This window comes from Condylura cristata, unplaced genomic scaffold (genome assembly GCF_000260355.1).
Source record: "Condylura cristata isolate star-nosed mole 26May11 unplaced genomic scaffold, ConCri1.0 scaffold00017, whole genome shotgun sequence".
Taxonomy (NCBI): domain Eukaryota; kingdom Metazoa; phylum Chordata; class Mammalia; order Eulipotyphla; family Talpidae; genus Condylura; species Condylura cristata.
The window spans coordinates 23,159,855-23,184,594 of NW_004567118.1; the positions used below are offsets into that span (position 1 = coordinate 23,159,855).

A 24,740-nucleotide genomic window follows, 5' to 3' on the forward strand; every position below is an offset into this window, starting at 1 on the left:
AAACTTGCTTCCTTTTAAAGCTAGAGTAAGTTCTCTCCTTCTGGACTCTGAATCTTCCTCTCCCACTTCTCTTTAAAATTTATATTAATTTATGTTCAGGGATTATCTGTTGCACATTTGAGTTGGATTTTTAAAAAAATTGACAAAAGATGCCACATTGCTTTTTTAAAGCCAGTGGTTAAAAAAAAAAAGTTCAAGTGGTACAAAGAATACACATTCAAAAGGAAATTGCCTTCTCAACCATTTAGTTCCCCTCTGCTACATGTTTTTGTACCTCCCTGATTTATTAAAATCAAAATTCTGAAAATAAGTTCAGAGAAAAGGTTAAAAAAAATTAGTAAGTGTGCAGTGAAACAAATAAGTAGGAAAGATACAAACATAGGATAAAGACTGCCCAGGGGAGATTGTCCTGGTGAAGATCTGGCAAGAATAAGCCAATGGCACTGGGATGGAGGAAACCTTGCTTCTCTGCTTGATATATCTTCCCCTGGCAAAACAGAAAACTCCACAGGCATTCTACTCTCTACATAGGACATTTTTTAAAAAGCTATACCACAAATTGCCTATTCAAAGTGTACAATACAATGGTCTTTAGTATATTTATAGACTTGTGCACAAATTAAGAACATTTTCATCATCCCAAAAGAAGCCCTCTTCTCTTTAGTTCCTCATTTCCCCACAAACCCCCTGCCCTAGGCAAACACTAATCTACTTTCTGTTCTCCATGGACTTCCCTGTTTGGACATTTCATTTAATGGAACCATGCAATAAGAGCTCTTTCATGACCATCTTCTTTCACTTAGCCTATTTTTTCCCCCATTTTATTTATGTTGTAGTATGCACAAGTACTTCATGCCTTTTTTATGACTGAGTAATAAGTGTTTGGCCGGATAATATCTATTGTATTCATGTCTGAGGAAGAGGTAACCCTGTTTTTTTGTTTGTTTTTTTTTTTAACTTGTTTTTGCAAAGAAGAACTGGGGTATAGGCCAGAAGTGTAGGGGTGAGAGAATTCACTAGCGACAAAGTAGGGAGCAGAATAGGCAGACTGACTGAAATAGACTGCTGAGGGGAGCAGCAGGCAAGACAGGAAGGGTCTGTTGGGCTGTGTGGGTCAGTGCCTTGGCTGGGGATCAAATTCAAGTTCAGTGGCTGGAGACAGCTTGATAGTGCTGAGACAGCATATGTGGGTTAGCTCCCTGGTGGGGCACACCTTAAAACTGGGGCAACTGGGCCACCTTGGTGGCCTGGTATTGTCTCAACATCATCACCTTGATGGCCCTAGTTTGATCCCCGGCCAGGGAGCTGACCCACATACAGCACTACAGACAGGGACACCGGTTTGGAGGTAGTCGCAGGTCTTATAGGGGAGACATGAAGGTGGTTTGGGCTAGGCAGAGGTAGAGACGAATGTGAGGTATTGCCAATGGATTGGATTTGGGGAAGTGAGGGAGTGGAAGAAATTGTGTGTCCTCAAGCCCCAAAGTCAGGTGCAGACCAGAACAAGGGGTAAGGAGGTCTGATTTGCTCTGGACCTAACACACTCTCTACTGCTCCCCACCTTGCAGGCTGGTGCTGGATACCCTTTAGGGGAAGTCTGGAGGCTTCCGGGCTCCTCTAGTGAGGGAACTGGGAGACCACTAGAGGTGGGACAGTCCCCCAAAACTTACCAGTAGGTTGGTGGTGGGATTCATTCCAGGGGATCTGTGGTGGGCTGATCCTCCCCTCTCCTCTCCCTGGGGGTGTCCTCCAAAGCACTCTTTACCCCACTGTGAGCCAACCTGTTTCCTCCCAATCTGAGCACAGGGAAGCTGGGACTCAAGTGGCCAAGAAAGAGACTTCAGAGTGGTGGGGCAAGGACCCCCACACCCAAGGGTTGCCTTTGATTGCCCTCTCCCTCCTCTGGGGCCTGAGCGGATAGACAGTGGGGGTGGGGAGGCGGGGCGTGTCTCTGGAGAGCAGGGTGTGGCCTGTGGTCCAGATGGTCACTGTGATGGACAGACTGTCCCGACAGAGGGAGGCTTAACCCCTACTCCCCTCCGAGCCAGCTGGCCTGGTGGATTGAGGGTGCAGAGCACAGAGAGTCCTCAACCTGCTAGCGAGCTCAGAGCAGGCAGGGAAGATTCTGCAGCTTCTGCGCGGTGAAGCGCCTTGCCCCTCCCGGCTTCACTTCCTCCTCCGCCGTCCCGGCCTGTTGCCCCCGGCAGGTTCAGGATCCTAGCGGCCTGCAGCGGGCGGCTGCCACGCCCTTGCTTCAGCTTTGCTGGGGGTAAGTCGGGGCTGTTTAATTTTGGGGGCGTCTGGGACGTCTGTGGGGGTCGGGCCCCCAAGCACTACAGTGAATGATGAGGATGAACAAACTGGGCTTCTCCCGCCCCAGGGTGTGCGCGGGGCTGCGTGAGTTTGGGGGGGGGTGTTAGGGATTGGGCTGACAGCTGTTGCTGAGGAGGTACGGGAGTGGTGGGCTGAGGGGGGCGGGGCAGCTCCCGAGACAAGATGGAGGGGGTGGGGGGTGTTGAGGACACTGCCGGGCTAAATCGTGGTTGGTTCACAAAGGCCACCCTTGGGTGGGTTGAGGCAGAAAGATGGTCGGTCAAAACTGTTGAGTTGAGACAGCCAGGTGCCACCTCCCCAGCTTCTATGGGGAAATGCCCCGGGAGCCTGAAGCTGGGAGTGGCCCCAAGCCCTGCCCCCATCTCACCCGGCTGTCTACCCCTGTCTGCTCCTTTCCCTTCTTTCTAGCTGGGATGGGGGGGGGGGAGGATCGGGGAGCAGAGGGGTTTCCCTTTATCCCCTGGGGCACGCCCCATGTCATGTGTCGGAGTCTGGTTTTCCTTCTCCTGTGGTGAGATGGTGGTGTCAGCTGAGCTGCCAGGACCCCAACCTAGGGCCTATGGCAGGGGGCTGCTGGTCAGAGGGAGGCAGGCAGTCATTACCCGGCACCATTCTGAAGCCCCTAGAGACCATAAGGCACAGAGAGGTGGCATTCAAAGCCTTCAGAGATGACTCAGACTGATAATATAGACGGGCCCTGAAAGATTCCAAGAACTGAAAGGAACATGGTAGGTGAGCTGGTTTCTAGAGCAGTCTCTGCCAACAGCTGGCGACCTCGGGAAAGTCATTTCCCTTTCTGAATCTTAGTTTTCTGGCAGCAAAATGAGGGGTTTGATAGGTGTTTTTCTACAGTTTCCCTCAGAGCATTCCCCTTCTGTGGTGAGAGGTTGAGTGACACACCCCCACCCCATAACTGCACTTTTATCTGTTGTGAATATTGGCCGCTGAGCAAGATGTAGAGAAAAGGTTTGCACCGTTAACTGTTTGTTACGCCCAGACCAGGGTCTGTGGCATCTCAGATATCGAGAGGTTTGGGAGGGAAAGTGGGGGACAGTCATGGCCTTTCTAGTGGGAACAATGTCAAAAAGGCTGCTTCACTGGGTCCCTGTTCTCCCCATTTCAGGATGTGGGGCCATGGGACATCTTCCCTCTCCTCTCCTTCTGTCTACCTCCCTCCTGGTTCCACTCCTGTTCCTCTTGGTGTGAGGTCCCTCATTGTAGGGAGCACTCCGTGCACTCAGCTTCTAAACATTTCCTTTTGCAGGCCCTAGCCAGATCCCCAAACTTATCTGGTCTCTGAACTGGAGGGAAGGAGGGGCTTTGACACCTCAGTCTCCACAGGGATTCCAGCTGCATCCTCCTCTCAGGATGACCTCGCCATCCAGCCCGCCTGCTTTCAGGCTGGAGACATCAGATGGAGGCCAAGAAGGTGGTGCTGATGTAGACAAAGAAAAGCATGGCCGTGGGGATGGGCTGCCCCCCATGGAGTCACCATTCCAGGGTGAGGACCGGAACTTCTCCCCTCAGATCAAAGTAAACCTCAACTACCGAAAGGGGACAGGTGCCAGGTAAGGCAGCAAGTGGGAGTGGGACTTTGGGCCACTCACCTCCAGTAGAGGACTCCTCATGAGACACAGTGGCCCGGCCCAGCCCCAGTGCCCCTTCCTCCCAGCCTGCTGAGTCCTCAGTCTGGCTCTGATGGCTCCTGGACCCAATATGTTCTTGACTCCTCGGACTAGAGTGTGGATCCTGCTACCACAGAGAGGGGAGCTAAGCCACAGGGTCACTTCACTACTTGGAGCTGGAACAGTGTTTTCCTGCACAGTACACAATCTTAGAAGGTAGGACAAGAGTGGGGAAGGTTCTGGAAAGAACAACCTTGTCCTGGTGGACCAAGGTCAGATTCTGACCTGGATAGGAAGGAATGCCAGAGCCTTCTGGGATTTGAGTTGCCTGCCTGATAGGGAGAACGGGCCCTTCAGTGCTTCAGTCTGTGCCCTATTTGTACTTCCTACCCCAGGCCCGTGATGCCACCCTGTGACAGGAAGTGCTTTGTCAAAATGATCACTTCCCTCTGCTGGACTCCGCAGTCAGTCACATTGTGGCCACATGGTCTGCTGGGCAGAGGGTGAGGCAGATAAGCACTTCCTGGCATTGGGGAAGCAGGCCGTGCTCTATCAGTCATGAAGAATGACTTAAAACATGACTGAATCCCCCCTTCATTGGAGACTCAGTAACTCTTACTTGATTGGCCCATTCCACAGTAGACAAGAAATCCCCAAGCACCAAATAGCCTCCCACTTTTGTTTGCCTGGTCATATTGGTGGTCACGGTACAAGGAGGCTCGGGATGAGGTATAATAATACAGTCCTCTTTCCCCACCACCAGACACTGACACTGCTACATTCTGAAGCACCACAGCCCCACCTGGCCTTCTCCGGAAATATAGTTACTTAGCAAAACTGAAAGAAATAGGCTTCAATGCTGGGTCCCTGTGTCTCTGAGAAGCCTCTTGCTGCTGCCAAGTCTAGAATCTCTGGGGGAATGGAGGTGGGAGGTAGGGATGGAATTAGTGTTAAGAGTTTGACATCCTCTTGAGAGCCCCAGTTGGGCATCATGTGAACTTGGCCAAGTGTCTTTATCTCCTTGTTTATATAAAGAGGGAAAAAGTGATTTATCACTGCTAGGATTGCAAATGGGGTGTCAAGGTACAGATACTCCATTGTTAGTCCAAGGTACAGATACTCCATTGTTAGTCCATAGATGGTTTTTGAAAAGGTTGAGGGGCTTTTCCTGATTCCTTCACCTAACAGTCTGTGGGCCCTTCCTGTAGCCCCATCCCAACCCTGACTCCCTGTGTTGGGCCATAACAAAGTCAACTTTAAATCAAAGTAGCCAAATATTTTACCAGTACAAATGAGTTCATTTGGGAATTGCAGTTTGTGAAATGCAAGTTATGGCAGGCCATTGGCCAATTCAGAAAACAAGAGATGAAAGCTTGCTTTTCTAAGGGAAGCAGGGGACACGCGCTTGGCGGGGGACACACTCCTCCCTACTGCAGCCGGCAGGGAGGCTAGTGCTCATGCATGAGAGTGCCCTCTGCAGGCCTCCCCAGCTGTGATTTTAGTTGAGGTTTCCTTTATTAAATTTTCAAAAGTTTCTGTGCTGAAATCAACCCTGCAGGATAAGCCTGTTGCAGGACCATCAAAGGATCTAGAAAATGAGTACCCGATGCTGAGAGACACCTGTGTGTGATGCCTTCACTCACGGGGGTGCTGTCAGTTGGTGCCCGGAAGGGCCTCCCCGACTCATCCTGGGGCTCTGAGCACTTGGTCACCCTGGTAGGGCCGAAGCCCAGATAGGCTTGGGTCTGAAGGTTGTGCAGTGCTCTTGGACGTCCTGAAAGGGGCCCCCGGGGTAAGAAGCTTTCTGAGTGGCCTAGGACTCTTCTACAGCAGTCACAACCCACATCCCCCACAGCCAGCCGGACCCAAACCGCTTTGACCGTGACCGGCTTTTCAGAGCGGTCTCCAGGGGTGTCCCCGAGGACTTGGCTGGGCTCCCAGAGTACCTGCGCCGGACCAGCAAGTACCTCACTGACTCCGAGTACACAGGTAGGCCTGTCCTGCGGGCACAGCCGTGGCGTTCTCTGCTTATGCTGCAACTGGGCTGATGGGGTGTGACCTTGACTGTGGTCAGGAGCTAAGGGGCAAGTGTTGGTAGTAACTGCCCTCCCAGAATGGCTCCCAGACAGAGCTGAGGGTGGCCTGCTAACATCGTGGCCGCGCGGCCCCTGCCTCCCACTCACCAGCCATTTCAGTAGTGGGCATTTCAGTGCATTCTTCTTCTAAAAATAGTAACCATATCATTAAAATATAACGTATGCACCATATACTTCATCCATCTCAGAACACTCTGTGCCAAATGTCAAATCCTTATTGTTTGGATGGGTTAGGAAAATAACATTTGTGCTCTCTGGAAGATTCAAATAGTAATAAAATACACAAAGTGGTAAAATCCGTTAAAGATATACTTCTATCTCCATGATTCTGACCACTGCTGAATTTGTTATGGTATAGATTTACCATCGTTTCGTCAGCTGACTTTTTGCTGTGGCCCTTTAGGTGCTTTGTCGTTGCTGGCCTCAAATACTGTGTGTTAAGCATTTTGTACAGGATTCTATCTGACTCTGGAATACCCTGACAACAACCTTGGAGTAGACCCATTTTACAGGAGGAAAACCAGGGTTAAGAGAGGCCAAGTCATTTACAAGAAGAGATAGAACCATCACTTAACCACTGCTCTGAATGTTCTGGAATAGACAACATGGCATGCTTCTATGTTTTAGAAATGCAAATTCTAGGGTAGAAACTAGTCACGCGTGCTGGTCATGTTAACACCTCTTAACTTCAGCCTTGCTGCTATGCTGGCACGGTGGCTCCCTCCGGTCTATGTGACAACCTTTTAATCCTTCCAAGGAGCACTTTGGAGCCTGGGCTCACTGTACAGGCTGCTGGGCAGCCAGCTACTCCAGAGCTGAGCACCCTGTTCTCCTCCCTCTCTGCCCCCCACAGAGGGCTCCACGGGGAAGACTTGCCTGATGAAGGCTGTGCTCAACCTTCGGGATGGGACCAACGCATGCATCCTGCCACTGCTGTGTATCGACCGGGACTCTGGCAACCCCCAGTCCCTGGTCAATGCCCAGTGCAAGGATGCCTACTACCAAGGCCACAGTGCCCTGCACATCGCCATTGAGAAGAGGAGTCTGCAGTGTGTGAAGCTCCTGGTGGAGAATGGGGCCAACGTGCATGCCCGGGCCTGTGGCCACTTCTTCCAAAAGAACCAAGGGACTTGCTTCTATTTTGGTGAGGAGCTTTTCTTGCATAAATTGAAGCACAGCGAGAATAAAGCTTTGCCCAATTAGCAGGGTTAATGTGTCAGAGAGCTGGCTTTTAAACTCTAACAAGGAGTAAGCAAGGAAAAGAGTCACATTAAATGAAACCAGCGGTAATAGGAACATCCTTTGTTGGTTCATAAGGACACTGTGAAGACAGATATTGCCAGTCTAACCCCCATGCTAGACTGCCTGAAAAAAGTAACTTGTCTTAAAAGCTTTTGTCTTGTCTGACAGAGGAGCTTGCCACACACTGCAGCCCAGAGCAGGGCCAGAGAAAGCCTGTCAGAACCGGCGGTGAGAGTAGACCAGACCAGGGCTGGAAAAGGGGCAGCAGAGGGCATGGGCTCTGTTGAAGAAAAGGAGGCAGGGGAAATGGGGATCCTGGCTGGCTGGCCTCTGTCCTGTTCCCTTAGAAGATCCAGGGCCTTAGTCCTCTTCTCCTTAGGTGAGAACTGGACAGAAGCTGCCCTTATCAGTGTTCAAGGAGAAGGCACATCCGCCCTGAGCTGAGCCCAGGACCATCTCCCTCACAGTTCGTGCTTGAGTGGGGCCAGGCCCCCCAGGCAATGCTCCATCCTCTCCTGTGGGTGCCCTACCCATTTCAAGGAGACCTGACCTTCTGTCCGTGGAGGACCAGGAGTCTGGCATAGAAGCTGGGAGACCTGCCATCCTAGCTGCCCCCTCATCCCCCAGGTGAGCTGCCTCTCTCTCTGGCCGCGTGTACCAATCAGTGGGACATGGTGACCTATCTCCTGGAGAATCAGCGCCAGCCTGCCAGTTTGCAGGCTGCCGACTCGCAGGGCAACACGGTCCTACATGCCTTGGTGATGATTGCAGACAACTCAAAGGAGAATAGTGAACTGGTAATCCGCATGTATGACAAGCTCCTCCAAGCCGGGGCCCGCCTCTGCCCCACCTTGCAGCTGGAGGACATCCCCAACCTGCAGGGCCTCACTCCTTTGAAGCTGGCTGCCCAGGAGGGCAAAATTGAGGTGAGTGGGGATGGGGGGAGGAGGCCCTCTTCCTCTCCCTACCTGCTCAGCAAGACTCACCCTGAGGTTTCGGCACAGAGACTGGGGTGGTGGTCTAGATCAATGGTATCCCTACTTTTCCATTCCACTGCTATTAGAACATTGCAGCCTGCTCCTCTAGTCTCTCCATGCCTATGTATATAGATGATATATGGACTACTGAGCTAACATTGTGTCATATGCTAAAATAGAATGCTTTAAAAAGGTTGTTTGGATTTATTAGGAGACTGTCTTTTCATTTTCTTTGCCCATTTTACTACTAGATTTCCTCTTAGAGGGGCCTCCCTGGTAATGCAAGGGGTGAAGTCTCAGCACTGTCAAGCTATTGCTGGCCACTGTGGTCTGAGTTTAATCCCCAGCCAGGGAACTGACCCACATGGCCCAGCAGACCTCTTGTCTTGCCTGCTCCTCCCCTCAGCAGTGTATTTCTGTGGATCTGCCTGTTCTGCCCCCCACTTTGTCTCTGGTGGCTCCTCTCACCCTCTGCATCTCTAGCCTATACCCCAGTTCTTGTATGTATAAATAAATCTTTTTTAAAAATGATTTATTCTTAGACTATCTTCAGATTGATTGGTCAGTGTTCTTTATAACGAATTTATTAGCACTTTGTTTACTGTAATAGTTGCAAATTTTCCCCCAGCTCAACATTAAAAAAAATTATTATTATTATTATTATTAATTTTGCCACACAGGATTTTTACATTTTTGTATAGACAATCACCTTTTTCTTTAGGGTTCCTTGGTTTTGCTATAGCGTCATTCCTTCTACAAGTTTCTCCTTCTCAGTCTAGGTACCTATTCTATGTACACACATACTCTCTTTCAGATTTTGGCAGTTTCATTTTAAAGGCCTAAAACTTTGATTTATCTGGAAATATCTTGGTATAAAGGGTAAATATGATCCAGCTCTCTTTTTTTTCCAAATGGCTTATCAGTTGTGAGATCTTTATGATCAGGGCTGCCTTCTGTGCTGTTTATAGGGGATCCCGTGCTTACAACACAGGAATTTTTAAGAATATCACAAAAATAACCATAAGTACAGGTTTCAAAACTTTTCTTTTTTTGCATAAAAGAGCTGGGGTATAGGTCAGAGGCTTAGTTGAGAGGGTTCACCAGAGACAGAGTGGGGAGCAGAATAGGCAGATCTACTGTAATACACTGGTGAGGGGAGCAGCAGCTGAAACCAGAGAAGTCTGCTGGGTCAGCTCCCTGGCTGGGGGTGGAACTCAGACCTCAGTGGTGACAGCGCTGAGACTTAACCATTAGGGCACCAGGGAGGCCTGAAGTTTCCTAACTTTTCAATTACAAGTTCTGCCCACCAAGGGTGCTATGGTGTGCTTTGTTACCTAGTGGCATGGCTGAGTGGTCTTGAAAATCCCGCCCCAATCAGTTTTCTTCCCTTTATTCCTCATTTATGAAAGCAAATTGCTTCTCAACTTATTTGGGTTAGAGGCCCTTTCTGGTCCGTTGAAAAAAAAACTCTGGACTCTGACCACAGAAGTGCACGTGTGTGTGACTGGCAGCCTCTGATCTCAAGGGGCCTCAGGGACCTAGCTGGGGCTCTCTGTCATGTGAGGAGGTGCAGAAAGAAGACCAGGGGGCATCAGTGGGGGAGGAAGCACCAGGCTGGCTGACAGGCCTGAGCATATGTGGGTGGGCAGGAGCATCCACACTGGGGCTGAGCGTGTGCCCAGGGTGAGCTCACCCGTCTGCCTTAGCACCAAGAGGGGTCCATCTCCCAGTCAATTTGGGAGATGGTCCTGCAGGCCAAGCTCACATCGCACACCCTGCAGATTTTCAGACACATCCTGCAGCGGGAGTTCTCAGAGCCGTGCCAGTTCCTTTCTCGCAAGTTCACAGAGTGGTGTTATGGGCCTGTGCGTGTGTCACTGTATGACTTGGCCTCTGTGGACAGCTGGGAGAAAAACTCAGTGCTGGAGATCATCACCTTTCACTGCAGAAGCCCGGTGAGCTGTGGAGGCATGAGTATGTGCAGACGGCCTGGCAGGGGCACAATCCTGGCTACCTGCTGGACCATGCTGTTCCGTAACTGTGCCACTGGAGGGCAGGAGGGGGGCTGCACATCCTGTCCCTGGCCTCCAGGCCAATGCTCATTCCACATACCCATTCCATCAACACAGGACATGCCAAGGGCCAGGTTCTGTGCACCACCGCTTGCTTTGGACAGGAGGGACAGAGCCTCAGTCACACCATGGCCATGGGGGAGGGGTGGGGCAGGAAGGTAAGGGACATCCAAGGCACTCATCCTCCACTGCTGCCATCCCCTACACTGGACTCATGAGTGGGCCCTTTTATTGGCTTGCTGACTGTCCCCCTGCCTCTCGCCTTCCTGGCCAGCACCGACACAGAATGGTGGTTTTGGAGCCGCTGAACAAACTGCTGGAGGCAAAGTGGGACCTGCTCATTTCCAGGTTCTTCTTCAACTTCCTGTGTTACTTTGTCTACATGTGTGTCTTCACCGCAGTTGCCTACCACCAGCCTACCCTGGAGAAGGTAGGCCCAGGAAGGAGGAATGTCCAGGGTGGGGGTGGGGTGGGTATCTGGAAACAGCCCTACAAATGACAACAGCCAGCTCTGACTGCTTGGTGACGGGTCTGAGCTCTTATACAGCTGGTGAGAGTGTGGAAACCAGCACAGTCACCTAGCAAAATGGTGCCTGATATTGGGCTCGCCTGAGGTGAGCAAGTATTCTAAGTGATTGAGGGGTATTTGTTTAGTTAATGCTCACAACGCCCCCCCCCCAAGATGATGAATTATTATCACCCCCAGCTTACTGCTAAGGGAAGGGAGGCACAGAGAAGTTAAGTAATGTGTCCAGAGTCACAGAGGCTGCAAGGTGGGCTCTGAGCCCCGGGGCCTGGCTCCAGCCCCCATCTCATGCGCCTTTCAACAGACTAGAGCCCAGGGCTCCTGCCCCGGAGATGTGTTCCCTGTGCTGCTCTGAGTGTCCACACGCAGCTCAGCTGCTGCCCTCAGGGCTAGAGGGACCCAGCTCCCAGGGCCTCTCAAGTGTCTCTTTAGCAGGTCTCCCTCCCCATGAAAGTGACTGCGGGAAACTCCATGCTGCTGCTGGGCCACATCCTGATCCTGCTGGGGGGGATCTACCTCCTCATGGGCCAGGTGAGGGCTCCCCCTCTTCCCGACCCCATGTGGCTCCCAGCCTACCAAGAAGCAAACCTAGAATTCTGCTACAAGGAACCTTAGGGTCAGTTTGCTACAGTCTCTTCATTTGCGGACAGGTGAAGCCCAGAGCAGCTTTGGGACCATTGAGGTCTGTGGTTCTGACCTTGCCTTCTGGGACTGGGTGCCCTCCAAGCAGTCCAACTCCCCAGCAGGGTCTCTTCAGTTGAAAGTGCGGCAGGCTTGCAGGAGACAGGCAAGGTGCAGAGTGGGCAGAATTTGGGCACCAAATCCAGGTTGGCTGGGGGTACAGGGCCATCCCTGGGAAGGTAGGGAGAGGAGAGAACAGAGCCCCCTCTTTGCCATGTGCAGCACTTTAATTCCTCCACATCCAGAGGGAGCCTGGAGGTCCCTGGCATTGTCTTGATGTCTGCGGGTGGACGTACTTTTGGGAAAGTTTCCAAAGTGTCTCTATTATCAGCAAGCTTCACAAGTCAGAGTTGCTGCCTTAACCCCAAAGTGGTGCTGTTCAGGCTCCCAAGGGCCAGGCCAGTGAGCAGAGAGCCTGAGCCCTGGCCCTATGGGGCAGAGGGGGCCCCCTGCGGCCTGGTGAGCAGTTTCCCACTCCCTGTGTTCCTTCCTGCAGCTGTGGTACTTCTGGAGGCGCCGCTTGTTCATCTGGATCTCGTTCATGGACAGCTACTTTGAAATCCTCTTGTATGTGGGGCCTCACCCCTCAGCCTCCGGGCTCCGGCTTTGGCCCAGGGAAAGTGGGTGTGGCAGCGGCCACAGCAGTGAGCACTGGGTTGGCTTTAGGGGAGAAGATGCCGTCCTGGGGAGTTACCGGGAACTGAAGCCAGAGCACAGGCCAGATTCAGGATTCCAGGCTGTTATCTAGCCTGGGTGCTCCATGCTCCTACCCTGGTTATCATGACGATGATGAGCCTCGCTCTGCACCAGGGGAGCCCGAGCGCCTTCCAAGTTGAGTCTCACTAGATTCTCACAGACCCTCCGTGAGTCAGCTCAGCCCATTTTACAGGGGAGGGGACTGAGGCCCAAGGGATTAAATTACTTGTCCAGGATGGAAGCGGTTAGGACCTGATAGGGCCCAGCCTCAGACAGCTGGAGCGAGCAGTGGGAGAGGCGGTAGGGGTCAGCACTGGCCAGTGGGGGTTGGGGGCCCTGGCCAGGTGGTCTGCAGGCTGACCGGGACCCTGCTCCTGTGCAGCTTGCTCCAGGCCCTGCTCACCGTGCTGTCCCAGGTATTGTGTTTCCTGGCCAGCGAGTGGTACCTGCCCATGCTTGTGTCCGCGCTGGTGCTGTGCTGGCTGAACCTGCTTTACTACACACGCGGCTTCCAGCACACGGGCATCTACAGCGTCATGATCCAAAAGGTGAGAGGCAGGCAGGGGTGGCCTCGGTGAAGCCGGACTTGACAGGGCTGGCACCACTTTCTCGTGAGCCTCCTTTGGGTCTCAGCAGAGGAGCAACCTCCACAGTTGACTTGGACAGAGGAGAATTTGTCTGTCTGTGCATCAAGCACATATCTGCTCTTAGGGGTCTGCGCTCTGCATATTTAAGGAAACACATGCACAGGTGTGTGCTCGCAGGTGTCCACAAGCCCGCTGAAGGACACTTGCACATATGGGAGTATGCTTGTGCCTGCATTCATGTATTCATTCAGCAAATCTCTAGGGAATGTGTACTATGAGGAAGATCCTGGCTAGGTGTTTTACTTAGAAAGCAGACAGTCCTTGATCTCCTGAAACTGATATTCTAGTGGAAGAAATGAAAACACTAAGAAAAGGAGAACATTACAGACTGCTAAAGTTTATGAAGAAAATACACAGGACAGGGTGATGGAGGATGACTGTGTGGTGGGTGCTTTAGAGGGAAGTCCCAAGGAAGCTTTGACGTGAAAGAATGACTCAGCCACCACAGACTCAGGGAAGCATGAGACACAAAGGGATGGTGTGCGCCAAGGCCAAGAGTGAAGGAAAAAAGCAAAGAGCTGGGCAGAGTGAGGAGAGGAAGTTAGAGGGGCATGGCAGCCTGGGGCTGTGTTGGCCTTGGGGAGGGGTCGGAGTCACCTGGAGGATTGTTCTTTCCTTTCAAATTGTGGCCAAATGCACACAACACTACTTACCACCGTAGTCATCTGTTACACCTCAGGGGCAGTAAGCACACCCAGTCTCCAGCAGCCCTGCACCTCCTTCTCCACAGCCATTTTTTTCCAGAGATTGAAACGACTTGCCCCTGGTAACTCCACATCTGCTCCTCTGAGTCCCTGGCAAACACCACCTTACCTTCTGCCACTCCGAGTGCCTCCCATAAGTGGGATCACGTAGTATGTGTCTTCTTCGGACTGACTGATTTCACTTGGCAGACTGTCCTCAAGGTCCGTTCGTGCTGGAGCCTGTGCCACAGTCTCCTTCCTTTTAAGGCTGACGTCCCAGGCATGTGTCTCCACACTTGGCGTACTGTATTTGGAGGATAAATGTTTTGTTTATCCCCTCATCTGTAAGTGGACACTTGGGTACTTTTAGCGTTCGGCTACTGTGAATAATGTGGCTATGAACACAAGTGCAGAATTATCTAGCTGAGTTCCTGGTTTTGATTCTTTGGGGTACACACACAGTGTGGAGGTGCTGGATCATATGGTAAATCCTTTTTCTTCCTGGAAGGTTTTAAGCAGGAAAATGATGTGATTAATGTTGTTGTTGTTGTTGTTTTTAAAGATTTTATTTGTGTGTGTATATGTGTGTGTGTAAAACTGGGGTATAGGGCAGAGGTACAGGGGGTGAGGATTTACCAGAGACAGAGTGGGGAGCAGAACAGGAAGACTTACTGAAATACGCTGCTGAGGGGAGTGGTGGGAGAGAAAGGAGGCGTCTGCTGTGCCATGTGGGTCACTCCCTGGCCGGGATTGAACTCAGGCCATCACAGTGATAGCACTGACTTTACCCCTAGGCTGCCAAGGAGGACCCGCTCCTGCTTTTTTTAAACCCCAGCTGCTCAGTGTGTCTCCACAAGGCCCCATATATGCAAATGTGTGTGGGTGTGTATGTGTGTGGCATACTTGGGAACCCATGCTTGGGGTCAAGGGAGAGGCCTGGGGTCATGCCTGGTGGCTGAGCCATTCAGCCTGGTTCCCTGCACCTGTGTTCCAGGTCATCCTTCGGGACCTGCTTCGCTTCCTTCTGGTCTACTTAGTCTTCCTTTTTGGCTTCGCTGTAGGTAAAGGCCCCTTGCCCATCCCTTGCCCACCCTGGACACCCCTGAGGCTGCCTACTAACCTCCCAGGCTCAAGACTTTCCCATCTTCCTCCTACAGCCCTGGTGAGCCTGAGCCGGGAGGCCCAGGACCCTGAGGCCCCCACAGGCTCCAATATTACAGTGGCAGCGCAGTCCAAAGCAGGACAGGAAGGTGAGGAGGGCAACTCTGTCCCATATGGGGGCATTCTGGATGCCTCCTTGGAGCTCTTCAAATTCACCATCGGCATGGGTGAGCTGGCCTTCCAGGACCAGCTGCGCTTCCGTGGGGTGGTGCTGCTGCTGCTGCTCACCTACGTGCTGCTCACCTACATCCTGCTGCTCAACATGCTCATCGCCCTCATGAGTGAGACTGTCAACAGCGTGGCCACAGACAGCTGGAGCATCTGGAAGCTGCAGGTGCCTATGGGAGCTGCTCCCCCTCCCCAAGTTTGGGTCCAGAGAGGAGTGGGCAGGACCCAGCTGAGCCCAGCCCTGGGTAGCTGCACCCTTGTGGGTGTTTCCCTCATCTATCCCTTCTGTCCTTTGGGTTGTTGGAGGACCAAATAAGCTCTAAACCCTTAGGACAGTGCTTAGCACAGAGTCAGGCCCAATGTTTTTGTTATTATCATCAAGTATGTGTTGGGTGCCCACTCTAGACATTTTGCAGGTAAGGACATGGAGGATCTCCTTATCTTCTCTGAACCTCTGTTGGGTTCGGTTCTAAAACAAGACAAAGGGCCTCATGACTCTCCCATTTGATGCTCAGTTTGGTGAGCAAGGCAAGTCAGATGTGAAATTCTTGAGTTGGCCCAGCTTAGGGAAGCTGGGAGTATAGATGCCTCTGATATGACACTAACCTACAGTGAAGGCAACAGCTGCTTCTTCACCTGTGAGGGTTAGGGTGAGTGGGCAGTTGCTACAGGGAGAGCCTCGCCCAGCAGGCTGGACTCTGTTGCCAATTCATTGTTGACTTTGTACAATCCCCTTGTCTGAGCCTCTGCACCCCCACCTGCAAAGCTCTGAGCACCCCCTACCTCACCTGCAGGTCAGTGGGCAGGCACCAGTGTGGGGCAAATGAAGTCCATACCTGGGGGTATGCAATTCTGGAACCTGTAATTGTTGAGCTCCATTATGTACTGCCTGGAGTGCATTATCCTCAGTCTGCAAGTGGGAAACTGAGTTCCAGAAGGGTGGAGAGTCCAATACCCTTTCACCTAGTGAAACTTTGGAGCTAGGTCCAAACCCCGTTCTTTGGGTTATGCAGTAAAGGTGCACAGCACATCTCCCTGGCAGCTCTATCTCATGTTTCCTGTTTCCAGAAAGCCATCTCGGTCCTGGAGATGGAGAATGGCTACTGGTGGTGCAGGAGGAAGAAGCAGCGGGCAGGTGTGCTGCTGACAGTTGGCACCAGGGCGGATGGCAGCCCTGACGAGCGCTGGTGCTTCAGGTGTGTGAGGGTGCCTGGGGCCAGTATGGGGAAGGCCGGCCCAAGGGCGCCAGGAGTCTCTGTCCTGGACAGGCGAGTTTGGAGGTGCTGGATCACATAGCACGGGGCTGCCGTTTCCTGTCTTCCTGCCTTACCGGCTTACACTGACCTTGGTGGTCCCTGACCTTCTCCTGGCCTGGGGTACAGTGAGGAGCCAAGATGTAGAAGCACCCTTGGGTTATGGCACATTAGCCTTGCGCCTGTGAGTCTGCTCTGCCCTCCCAGCTTCCCAGGCTCACCACGGAGGCTACCACGTAGTGCAGAGAATAAGCTCTTCCATTTCCCAGGAAGGCCTGGGCAGTGGGAGAAGGTTCCTGGTACAAATGCCAGAAACACACTTGCAGGAGATAGCAGTTGCAAGAAGGGAGGGACTTAGGGTGTACAGTAGCCACAAGAGCCCCAGAACCCTGGCAAAAATCAGACACCCTTGATCTGAACTTTGCTCTGGATGTTCTGGGCAACACAGGTCCTATGACCAGCCCAAAGGGACAGATGCCCCCTCTTTCATGGCTGATTCCTGGGCCAGGGGGGTCACAGGCTCATAGCAGCCAGGATAGGACTCAGGTGGGATGGTGGGTGGCCCAGTGTCATGTGGAAAAGGGCAGGAACATCCCATCCTTCTCACTGTCCCTTGTCTACCCAGTGGGGGCCAGATCCCACTCCTGGGGTAAAGCAGGTTGTAGCCCTGGCTTTCCTGGAACCTTGGCCACTCTGCTTTCAGGGTGGAAGAAGTGAACTGGGCTTCTTGGGAGCGTACACTGCCCACAGTATGTGAAGAACCTTCAGGGCCAGGCATGTCTGGTGAGTAGTCACAGTGGCTGCTGCCCCGCTGTGTGTGTGTGTGTGTGTGTGTGTGTGTGTGTGTGTGTGAGAGAGAGAGAGAGAGAGAGAGAGAGAGTGTGTGTATTCCTTGGCGGCTTCCTCCCAGATTCACCCTAGAAAGCTCCTCTTAAGGTGAAGCTCCTTAAAATGATCCTTTCCTCCTTTCCTTTCTACCCCATCTCCTTGCTGGCTGCCCTTGAGCTCCAGACATCCTGAGGTAGTCACTGTCTCCTCCAGACCAGCCTTGGTCCTGTCCTCATCTTTCACATTCACACTATCTCCTCCTGGGTGTGGGGGGGTTCCAATCACTGCATCCTGTGCCCATGTAGTACCAGGCCTGGGCTGTGGGGCCCCGGCACTGGGATAGGGAAGGCCCCTTACCTGGCTCACAGCTTGGGTGGCCATCTCCCCGGGCCCACACTAGCTCTGTGCTGATGGGCCAGCCTTGCTGACTGCACTTCCCCACTACAGAAAGCCCCTGCCCCCATATCTCTGAGGAGGAGCCACTTCCCATGCCTTTCCCCTCTCATGGCTGCATCCTCTCCATACCAGTATGGTGATGACCCCTTATGCTGCCTCCCACCAAGATCCACTCCTCCCCGCAGCCCTGTTCTCAGGATCAGCTCTCTACACTGCATGCCCTTTGTGGAATTTTCACTTGCTGTCACCTCTGGCCTTTCATTGGTCTTCTTACTCTCTTATTGTCTGTCTGACAAACTACTTGCTTATGTCTGTGGTGCTGACCATGAATCCATGATTCCTGGTATTCTGTTCCACAGCCTGCTGGTTTCCCAATATCCTGGGCCCCTACCAGCATGGCCCTCACAAACCCACCCCCTCTTGGTGTCTCTCTTCCCCTGAGTCCAGCCACCCTGTCACTTCAGTGCCAACTCTCTGAAAGTTACCTTGCTCCTCACCTTGTTCCAAATAACTCCACATCCAAGTCTTGCCCAAGTACTTGCCCCAGGAACTCCAACTGGACATCCCCTGTGAAGAGAGCTGGGGGTGAGGGGCCTATCAGGTAACATGGGTATAACCCCACCACCTCCTCATACAGGTGGGAGACCCTGAGCTTCCACCCACCGCCCTTCACCTGGTGCTGCCTGTACTCAGCCAGTCCCAGGTGTTCCGGTCTCTAACACAGAAAGCCTATCACCTCCAGGGTAAACTCCAGGATCGCCTGCTGTCTACAAGGCATAATGTAGCTTGGCTGTGGCCTCTACCTGTTTCCCTGGCATTTGCCTCCGGGGGACGCAGCCCAAGGGCCAAGCCACAGAGCTCTTCCTTCTGTTTACAGGCACCATGAAGAGCCCTTCCCTGACCTCCCAAAACGGGGAGGACAGTGCCTTGGAGGAAGACCACCTGCCTCTCCGGCTCCTGGAGTCCCGCTGATCACCCAGATGTATGAGGACACCGGCAACTTACAGCAGGGAATCTTTCCAGCTATAATTGCTGGCTCTGGGGCCCCAGGAAACTTTGATGGCAAATATATTTTCAAATGATGAACTTTCCTGGAAATGTGATTTGTGCAAAGTTACTGGGTCTTTGGGAAAGTTGACATCTACAAGTCTCTGTGGGCATATGTCTGTGCCTTTCTCATCTTTGCATGGGAACAGGAGACCCTCACCCCCCCCCCCACCCCAGCCTGAGGGCTGTCTTCTCCTGGGTGCAGGCAGTTGGCTGTGGTGCTGTGCCTGCTGTCAGGGCAGATGTGGTCACCCAGGTGACCCTGGAGTTCCCTGGCAATCCCACTCCCTGTCTCTGGATCTCAAGGTCACCCAGCTGGTGGATGTGGGCACTAGCCTCTAACATAGCTTCCAGAAACCGCTTAAAGCCACTCCCAAGATGTGTCTCAAAGCCTTTGAGATCCTTGGCTTAGTTCAGGCCCTGGATGATTGTTTTTCCCACAAGGCTTCCCGCTCAGTTCCCAAGCTGTTCTCAGCAGAGCAGCCAGAAAGGCCTTCCTAAAAGAGAAAAATGTTACTTCTGTGCCCAGAATCTTGAGAGGCTTCCCATGCTGGTGGGATACCCTAGGTGGTAGCCCGAGGCCCACAGCTTTGCCCAAGCGTTTCCAGACACCACCACCTTCTTCCATAGCTGGCTGTCCTCCATGCTCCTAATGCTTTCACTCAATTCCTCAGGTAAGCTGATGAACCTCCCGTGTTTGACCTCTTGACTTGGTTCTTCTGAGGAGCCTCCCAAGTCCTCAGCGATTAAAGTCCTACAGATTTCTAATACCAGCTCAAAAATTATTGCTCTGCTACGGGTTTCTAGTTTTCTCCAGGCGAAACGAATCCCTCCCTTGGTGTTTTTTGCAAATGTGTATACAGACCTGAGCATGTTCACAGGCTGAAAGGAAAACGCTATCAGAGGGACAGTTCCAGGCGGCTGAGAGTGGAGTACCGAGTGGGGGGACCCTGAGAAATCAGGGCGCAGAGTGCAAATGGATCCAGATAAGGTGAACTCAGCTCCTCAAAGGCGATTCTGAAGAGTAAACACGAGAGTCGCCATCTCAGGGGTCTGAGCAAGTTCGTGGATGTTATTAAATAGTTGGGGGGAGAAAGCCTCCAGCCCACGTTCCTTGTTGGGAGGAGCTAATACTTAGGAATTCTCGCTGCCTGCTAAGCTCTGCAGGGTTTCAAGTGTGTTAGCTGACGTGCTCTTCAGAAGTCTCTGCCGCACCGTGTCCACTCTCGCGGGGAGCAACCCAAAGCCCATCAAGGAGCAGGATTGGCCCCAGGTCACCCAGTGGGCGTGGCGGGGGCGGGGGCGGGGGCGGGGCCCGCTAACCGCACCGCGAAGCCCGTGCGCAGGCGTCCCGGAACTTGCCGCGCTCGCGGTTGCCCAGAATGCGCAGGGACGTGGAAGAGACCACGAGCTCTCAAGCAGGGGGGAGTCCACGGGTGATGCGGCGGAGTCTGTGGTTACTTGGGCCGGACGTTCCCGTGAGCCTTTGCCAGTACCACCCTCGCCCGTGGCGAATGGGACGTTCCATCCCCTTAAGGGCCAGGGGCGCAGCGCCGTCAGTCTCTCGGCTTAGTGTTTGCCGTGCCGGTAGGTGTTTGTGTCTGCGGCCAGGGGCTGCGGTGAGGGCAAGTAGCGCTCTGCGGTCGTGACTTCTGGGTAGGTGTTTTCGAGAAGCCGAAGTTTAGGGTGGAGGTTGGCTCTCGTAATGGCAGGCTTCCTGGGGCCAGCACCCACGTGCCCGCGGGGCGGGCCCTGGCGGTGTCTTGGGGAGTCTGGAGGCCACGCTGGGCCAAGACAAATGGAGCGCACGTGCGTTTTGTCTTGCAGGGGCGCCCCTTCTCAGGAACTCGAGGTGCCAGGAACCCGGTCCCAGTTTCCCCCACCTGCCATGCGTGCGCAAATGCGGGGGGCCAGAGTAAGTGGGGGGGGGGTCTTGCCTGCACCCTGCACATGGGCGCTTTGTGATACAAGCACGGGGAAACTCACCCGACTGTCATGATGATACTGATATTAGGAAGTGCCGTCAGAAGCGATAACTGACGATTTTTATATCTCTGATAGCAGTCACTGAAACCTCGACCCTTTTGTAGAACTCACCTGCCAGAATCTCCTGAATGTATGTTCTGTTGCAGGTGGGAAGCTCACTGCAGGGTACTGACGGGAGCGACATCCCACCTTGAGGTAAGAGTGTGCTTCGGGTTTAATTTGCCACTTGGGTCTCTGCTGGTTTATAGTTACAATAATTTTCATGTATCCAGCATGATTATATACTGCTTCACTGCAAAGATTGGGGCCTTAAGTAAAAGTTGGAGATGGCTGCTCCTTAACTGTATTTAAGTCAAAACTGTTTGCAAGAATACACTGCATTAAAATGTCTATTTGTAATGTAACTTAGGTTTATTCCCAGTGCCTAGTTCTGGAGCAGTACAGGGGAGTGAGTTGTCAAGGGCTTGACTGTTCTGATGAAATCACTAATAGGAAGTGCCGTCAGATGCGATAACTGACGATAACAGTTCCTGGCTGACTGCAGTCAAGTCTCCACCAGTTGCTCGTCCTCAGGAATGACCTGCTTTGAACAGTGACCCTTAATTTTTATATTTATCAGGTCTCATGCTAGTGAAGGATTGCCAGTATGTGGTCAGCAGTTTGAAAAAGCAAGGAGCATTGGCCTGTGGGGTAAGCTGATACGCTACAATGCTAGATCCTTAATAATTATCAGATACTGATTTAAGTTCATTGTTACACGTGGAATACTCACTTTGGCCCGTGGCTGTACAATCCAGAGCAGATGGCCCTTTTGTTCAGAGGTGCCGTTTCCCCTCCTCCTTTAGGTGAAATCTAAGGTAGCCTGGATGTTTAATCAGATAAGCAAAATAGGACTGGTTGACTTCTGGGCTCAGATTAGGATACTTCTTTCTGGTTGTTGTGGTCAGTACTGTTTTCAACATTTACTGACAGTGGGGTTCCTCTCCCCCTTTCCAGGTTTTAAGTGCTGGAGAATGTGAATGAATGAGCAATGCAGAGCTTTGAGTTGGGTTGAAAAGCAGCTCAACAAACCAAGAGGTAAGATTTGATATGAACACTGACCCCTATGGTGGGATAAATAAGCAACTTTTGTTAAGATTGAAAAAAAAGGCTATCAAATGATGAATTCACCTAAACAAGCTGGAATTACCGGCAGATGTGTAGTGGTGAATCTATGGTTTTCTGAAGGTACCTTCAATGCTGTGAATGAATGACTGTTGGTTACTGTAGGAAGTGGAACTGAAACTTAATGTCTTTGCAGGCTGCTTTGGCAGAGGATGGCCATCCATGGCTCAGGAGGAAGCAGTTTGAAATCTCAAGAGGATCAGTAGCCACCATCAGTCAGGACTCTGAACATTCTGGTTTTTCTAGTGCTTCATGCTCAGCAGGAGCTTCTGTATCTCTCAGTACTATGTAAAGTGACCCAAAGACAGGTCTGAGTTCTGTAAGCTGGAAACTTATTTCCTTTGCAAACTAATGTTCTGTTATTTCTATAAATTTAATACTGTAATAAAGCACAATCTCTGGTATTGGTTCTTAAAAATGTATTTGTGGAAAAAAGTTAAATTTGGTAACCATTGTCACATATTAACAGTCCAGGCAGGTATAAGCAATTGTCAACTCCCCTAGAGTCAGTTTAACCTGTTTTCATAAGAGAGTATAAAGTATGCAAGGTATAATCCTTTTGATTTACTTGTCTAGAGCTACAAGGTCTCTGACCACCAAACCCCACTTTTGGGTTGGGATCTTGCTGCCTGGCCTCAAACTGCCTCTCTAGCACCCCCTGCTGTTTGCTGATGGGTACTGGATCAACTTTTGGGCATCTGGGCAATTTTCTTCTGGCTCAAGAATGTTGGTTCCCCTTGAAAGCCTTGAGTTTACAGCTCCCTTCCATCTGTCTTACTTTGAGGCACTAGTTCCGCCAAGAGTTTGAAGCGTTGGCTTCATCTACATTGTCCTGCATTTCTGATGGTTTATTGGGAATGCTCAAAGTATCAAGGACTACCTATGATTCCACAAGGATCTTTGTGGAAGACTTAAAATCCTAGAAGCAGGACTCAGCTACATAAGGTCTGTCAGTTGATGGGAGTGAAGGGATGTGGGGCTTGAGTGGACACCCTGTTTGCCCACAGGTACCACGGCGATGGCTGCTTCCAGGCAGTTGGTAGAACAGTAGAAGGGTGGGCCACAGAAATGGAGAAGCAGATTAGGAACTAGACTGGAGTTCCACAAGGGAGGAGGGAGAGTCTAGGTGGGGCAGCCAGGAGTGAGGGTCAAGATTCCAACCTGACTGGAGCAGGTTCAAATGGAATGGCCGAATTGGAAAATCCCATGTTAGATGTAAAACCTCATCTACACTCCTTGCACTTTAGCTCAAGCTTCATCTATACTGTACCAAATTTGGGGAGGCTGAGTGAATGATACCTCTTGAGCCAGGAATGACTGTAGGAGCCAAAAGTCAGATAAACAGGTTGACACAGGGAGATGAAGAGGGCCAAAGAGCAGTATTAACACAATCTCCCTTTTCCAGATGCTACAATCTGGTTTATCATGGGTGGGGGCCCCCCAGGACATTATTAGGCCTGAGCCCCCTTATAGAAGCCCTATAGGGCCTGCTTTGGCCACCCTACCCCGCAAGGACTCCTTGGTGAGGACCCCTACTTGCATGTCACGTCTGAGCTGCATCTACAAGCTCCCTGCCCTTGTGCTCTTGGGCTAGGGCCAGAGGGCCTCCCCCAGGGTCCTGGCCCACTGTGCCATCCCGGGCCTCCTCCCCACCACCTGGGCCCTCACCCAGCTCTAGGATGGTGGGCAGGTGGCCTTGCTTTGGGGAGCGTTTGCGCAGGCTGAGGAGGAAGGGCTGGGGCAATGAGAAGATGTCCACGTTGTTGCCCAGGTCAATCCATGTGACATTGGGAAACTTGCTGGGGTCTTTAAGGGTGTCGGTGAGGTCTCGCAGCAGGGCCCGAGTCAGCCGGTTTCCGTTGAGGGCCAGTGTGGTGAGGCGGGGCAGTGTGCTGAGTGCCGGCAGCAGCTGTAGGACCATGTCGTCCGTGAGGCCTGTGAAGCCCAACTCCACGCTATCCACCTGCTCCCCACAGCGCTGCAGGTAGCTAGTTACTCGCTCCAGGTCACGAGAGGTCAGTGGGATGCCGGACAGGTCCACTGTGTTGTCTGGAGGACTCCCGGCCAAGACGGCCTTGAGGCTAAGGGGAGAAGGGACAAGCGAGTGAGGCAGGCCTGTTCCCCAGTGGCAGCAGTGGCCACCACCACATCAGCCTCTACACTGCCGGTGTCTCCAGGAATGAGAGAAACCAAGGACTGCTGGCTCCCTAACGTCACCCCACATCTCAGCTCGGCTGGGCCCACCTGGCCAGTGAGGGACCACAAGTGAAAGGCCCACGTGTTTGCACTGACTATAAGGGTACATTCTGGGGCCAAAATGTCTCGGTTTGCATCTTAACTCTTCTTACTTGTGTGACCTTTTGTTTGTTAACCTTAACTTCTTTCTTCCTCAGTTATTTGTCTGAAAAATGGAGCTGAGTACCATAGGGTTGTTAGGTAAAATGTCATTGTAAAGCACTTAGAACAACATCTTGTATAGGTGTGACAAATATTCCCTCTGTCAAATATTCATGATATACGCTCTGCCATGAATCACTCGGGCTAGGCTTCCTCCTTCCCCAAGAGTGGCACAAGATGTCTAAAATCTTTCTTTCCAGACCACCTCCCCCACCAGACAGGGCCTCATGGAGAGGCCTGGGGCACAGCAGGCAGGGAATGTGCAGGGCACAGGGGCTCCCATGTGCAGGAGTTGAGCTGACTCCTGCAAGCTGATGCTTCTAGGTGCCTTTGGCCCCTTTTACTTCCTCCCCTTGTTTCTTGGCTGGCAACAGACTGCCCCCTTTTCAGCCCCCTGGCAAGCCCTGAGGTGGTTCCAACCCAGCAGGAGGAAGGAGAGGCAGCAGGAGGGTGTTCACCACCTGCTTATACTTGAGCCAGCAGTCCACAGACCACAGCGTGGGCATCCTCTTGGCAACAGAGAATAAGTCCCTACCTTTGGGGTCTCCTGAAGCTGGAAGTCTGCTCATCTCACCTCTCACTGGGACCACTCTCAGGGAGTCTGAAGGTAAAGCTCTCAAGGCCTGACATCTAAGCACTTGGAACACTGCCTAACATTTATTCGTTCAGCACAATTTAAGTGTTGGGTGTTATTCTTATTGATGTCATTAATAATACAGATGTATTACACCAGAAGTAGGTAGTGTGGTGGTTAACAGCTT

The 24,740-nt window shown here is 52.1% G+C and overlaps 2 protein-coding genes and 1 long non-coding RNA gene across 6 annotated transcripts in view; 2 read left to right on the top strand and 1 right to left on the bottom strand.

Annotated features, from left to right (window-relative positions):
• The first annotated feature begins 1,973 nt into the window (after positions 1–1,973).
• TRPV2 (transient receptor potential cation channel, subfamily V, member 2) lies at positions 1,974–18,586 on the top strand. Of its 4 annotated transcripts, none has more exons than XM_012726415.1 (15): positions 1,974–2,269; positions 3,599–3,902; positions 5,815–5,948; positions 6,909–7,199; positions 7,925–8,223; positions 10,056–10,229; positions 10,621–10,776; positions 11,305–11,403; positions 12,050–12,120; positions 12,632–12,797; positions 14,574–14,640; positions 14,737–15,074; positions 15,977–16,104; positions 16,865–16,944; positions 18,263–18,586. In XM_012726415.1, the coding sequence occupies exons 2-15, from the start codon at positions 3,703–3,705 to the stop codon at positions 18,355–18,357; spliced, it is 2,298 nt and encodes a 765-aa protein (XP_012581869.1). In that variant the 5' UTR covers positions 1,974–2,269; positions 3,599–3,702; the 3' UTR covers positions 18,358–18,586. The 4 variants fall into 4 exon arrangements, with proteins under 4 accessions (XP_012581869.1, XP_004685124.1, XP_012581870.1 ...); XM_004685067.2 differs by having other exon boundaries at positions 11,308–11,403; XM_012726416.1 differs by having other exon boundaries at positions 3,676–3,902.
• A 1,236-nt stretch (positions 18,587–19,822) lies between these two features.
• Positions 19,823–21,990, top strand: LOC105853730. Its single transcript, XR_001145515.1, has 6 exons — positions 19,823–20,088; positions 20,260–20,347; positions 20,565–20,613; positions 21,038–21,108; positions 21,415–21,495; positions 21,719–21,990. It is a non-coding gene; the product is annotated as an uncharacterized LOC105853730 (long non-coding RNA).
• A 5-nt stretch (positions 21,991–21,995) lies between these two features.
• The window catches only part of LRRC75A (leucine rich repeat containing 75A), a 40,890-nt gene continuing 38,145 nt past the window's right edge, over positions 21,996–24,740 (bottom strand). The window contains exon 5 of the mRNA XM_004685068.2: positions 21,996–23,663. Coding sequence (XP_004685125.1) covers positions 23,126–23,663 — 538 coding nt within the window. The 3' untranslated portion in view covers positions 21,996–23,125. The remainder of the gene's footprint in view (positions 23,664–24,740) is intronic.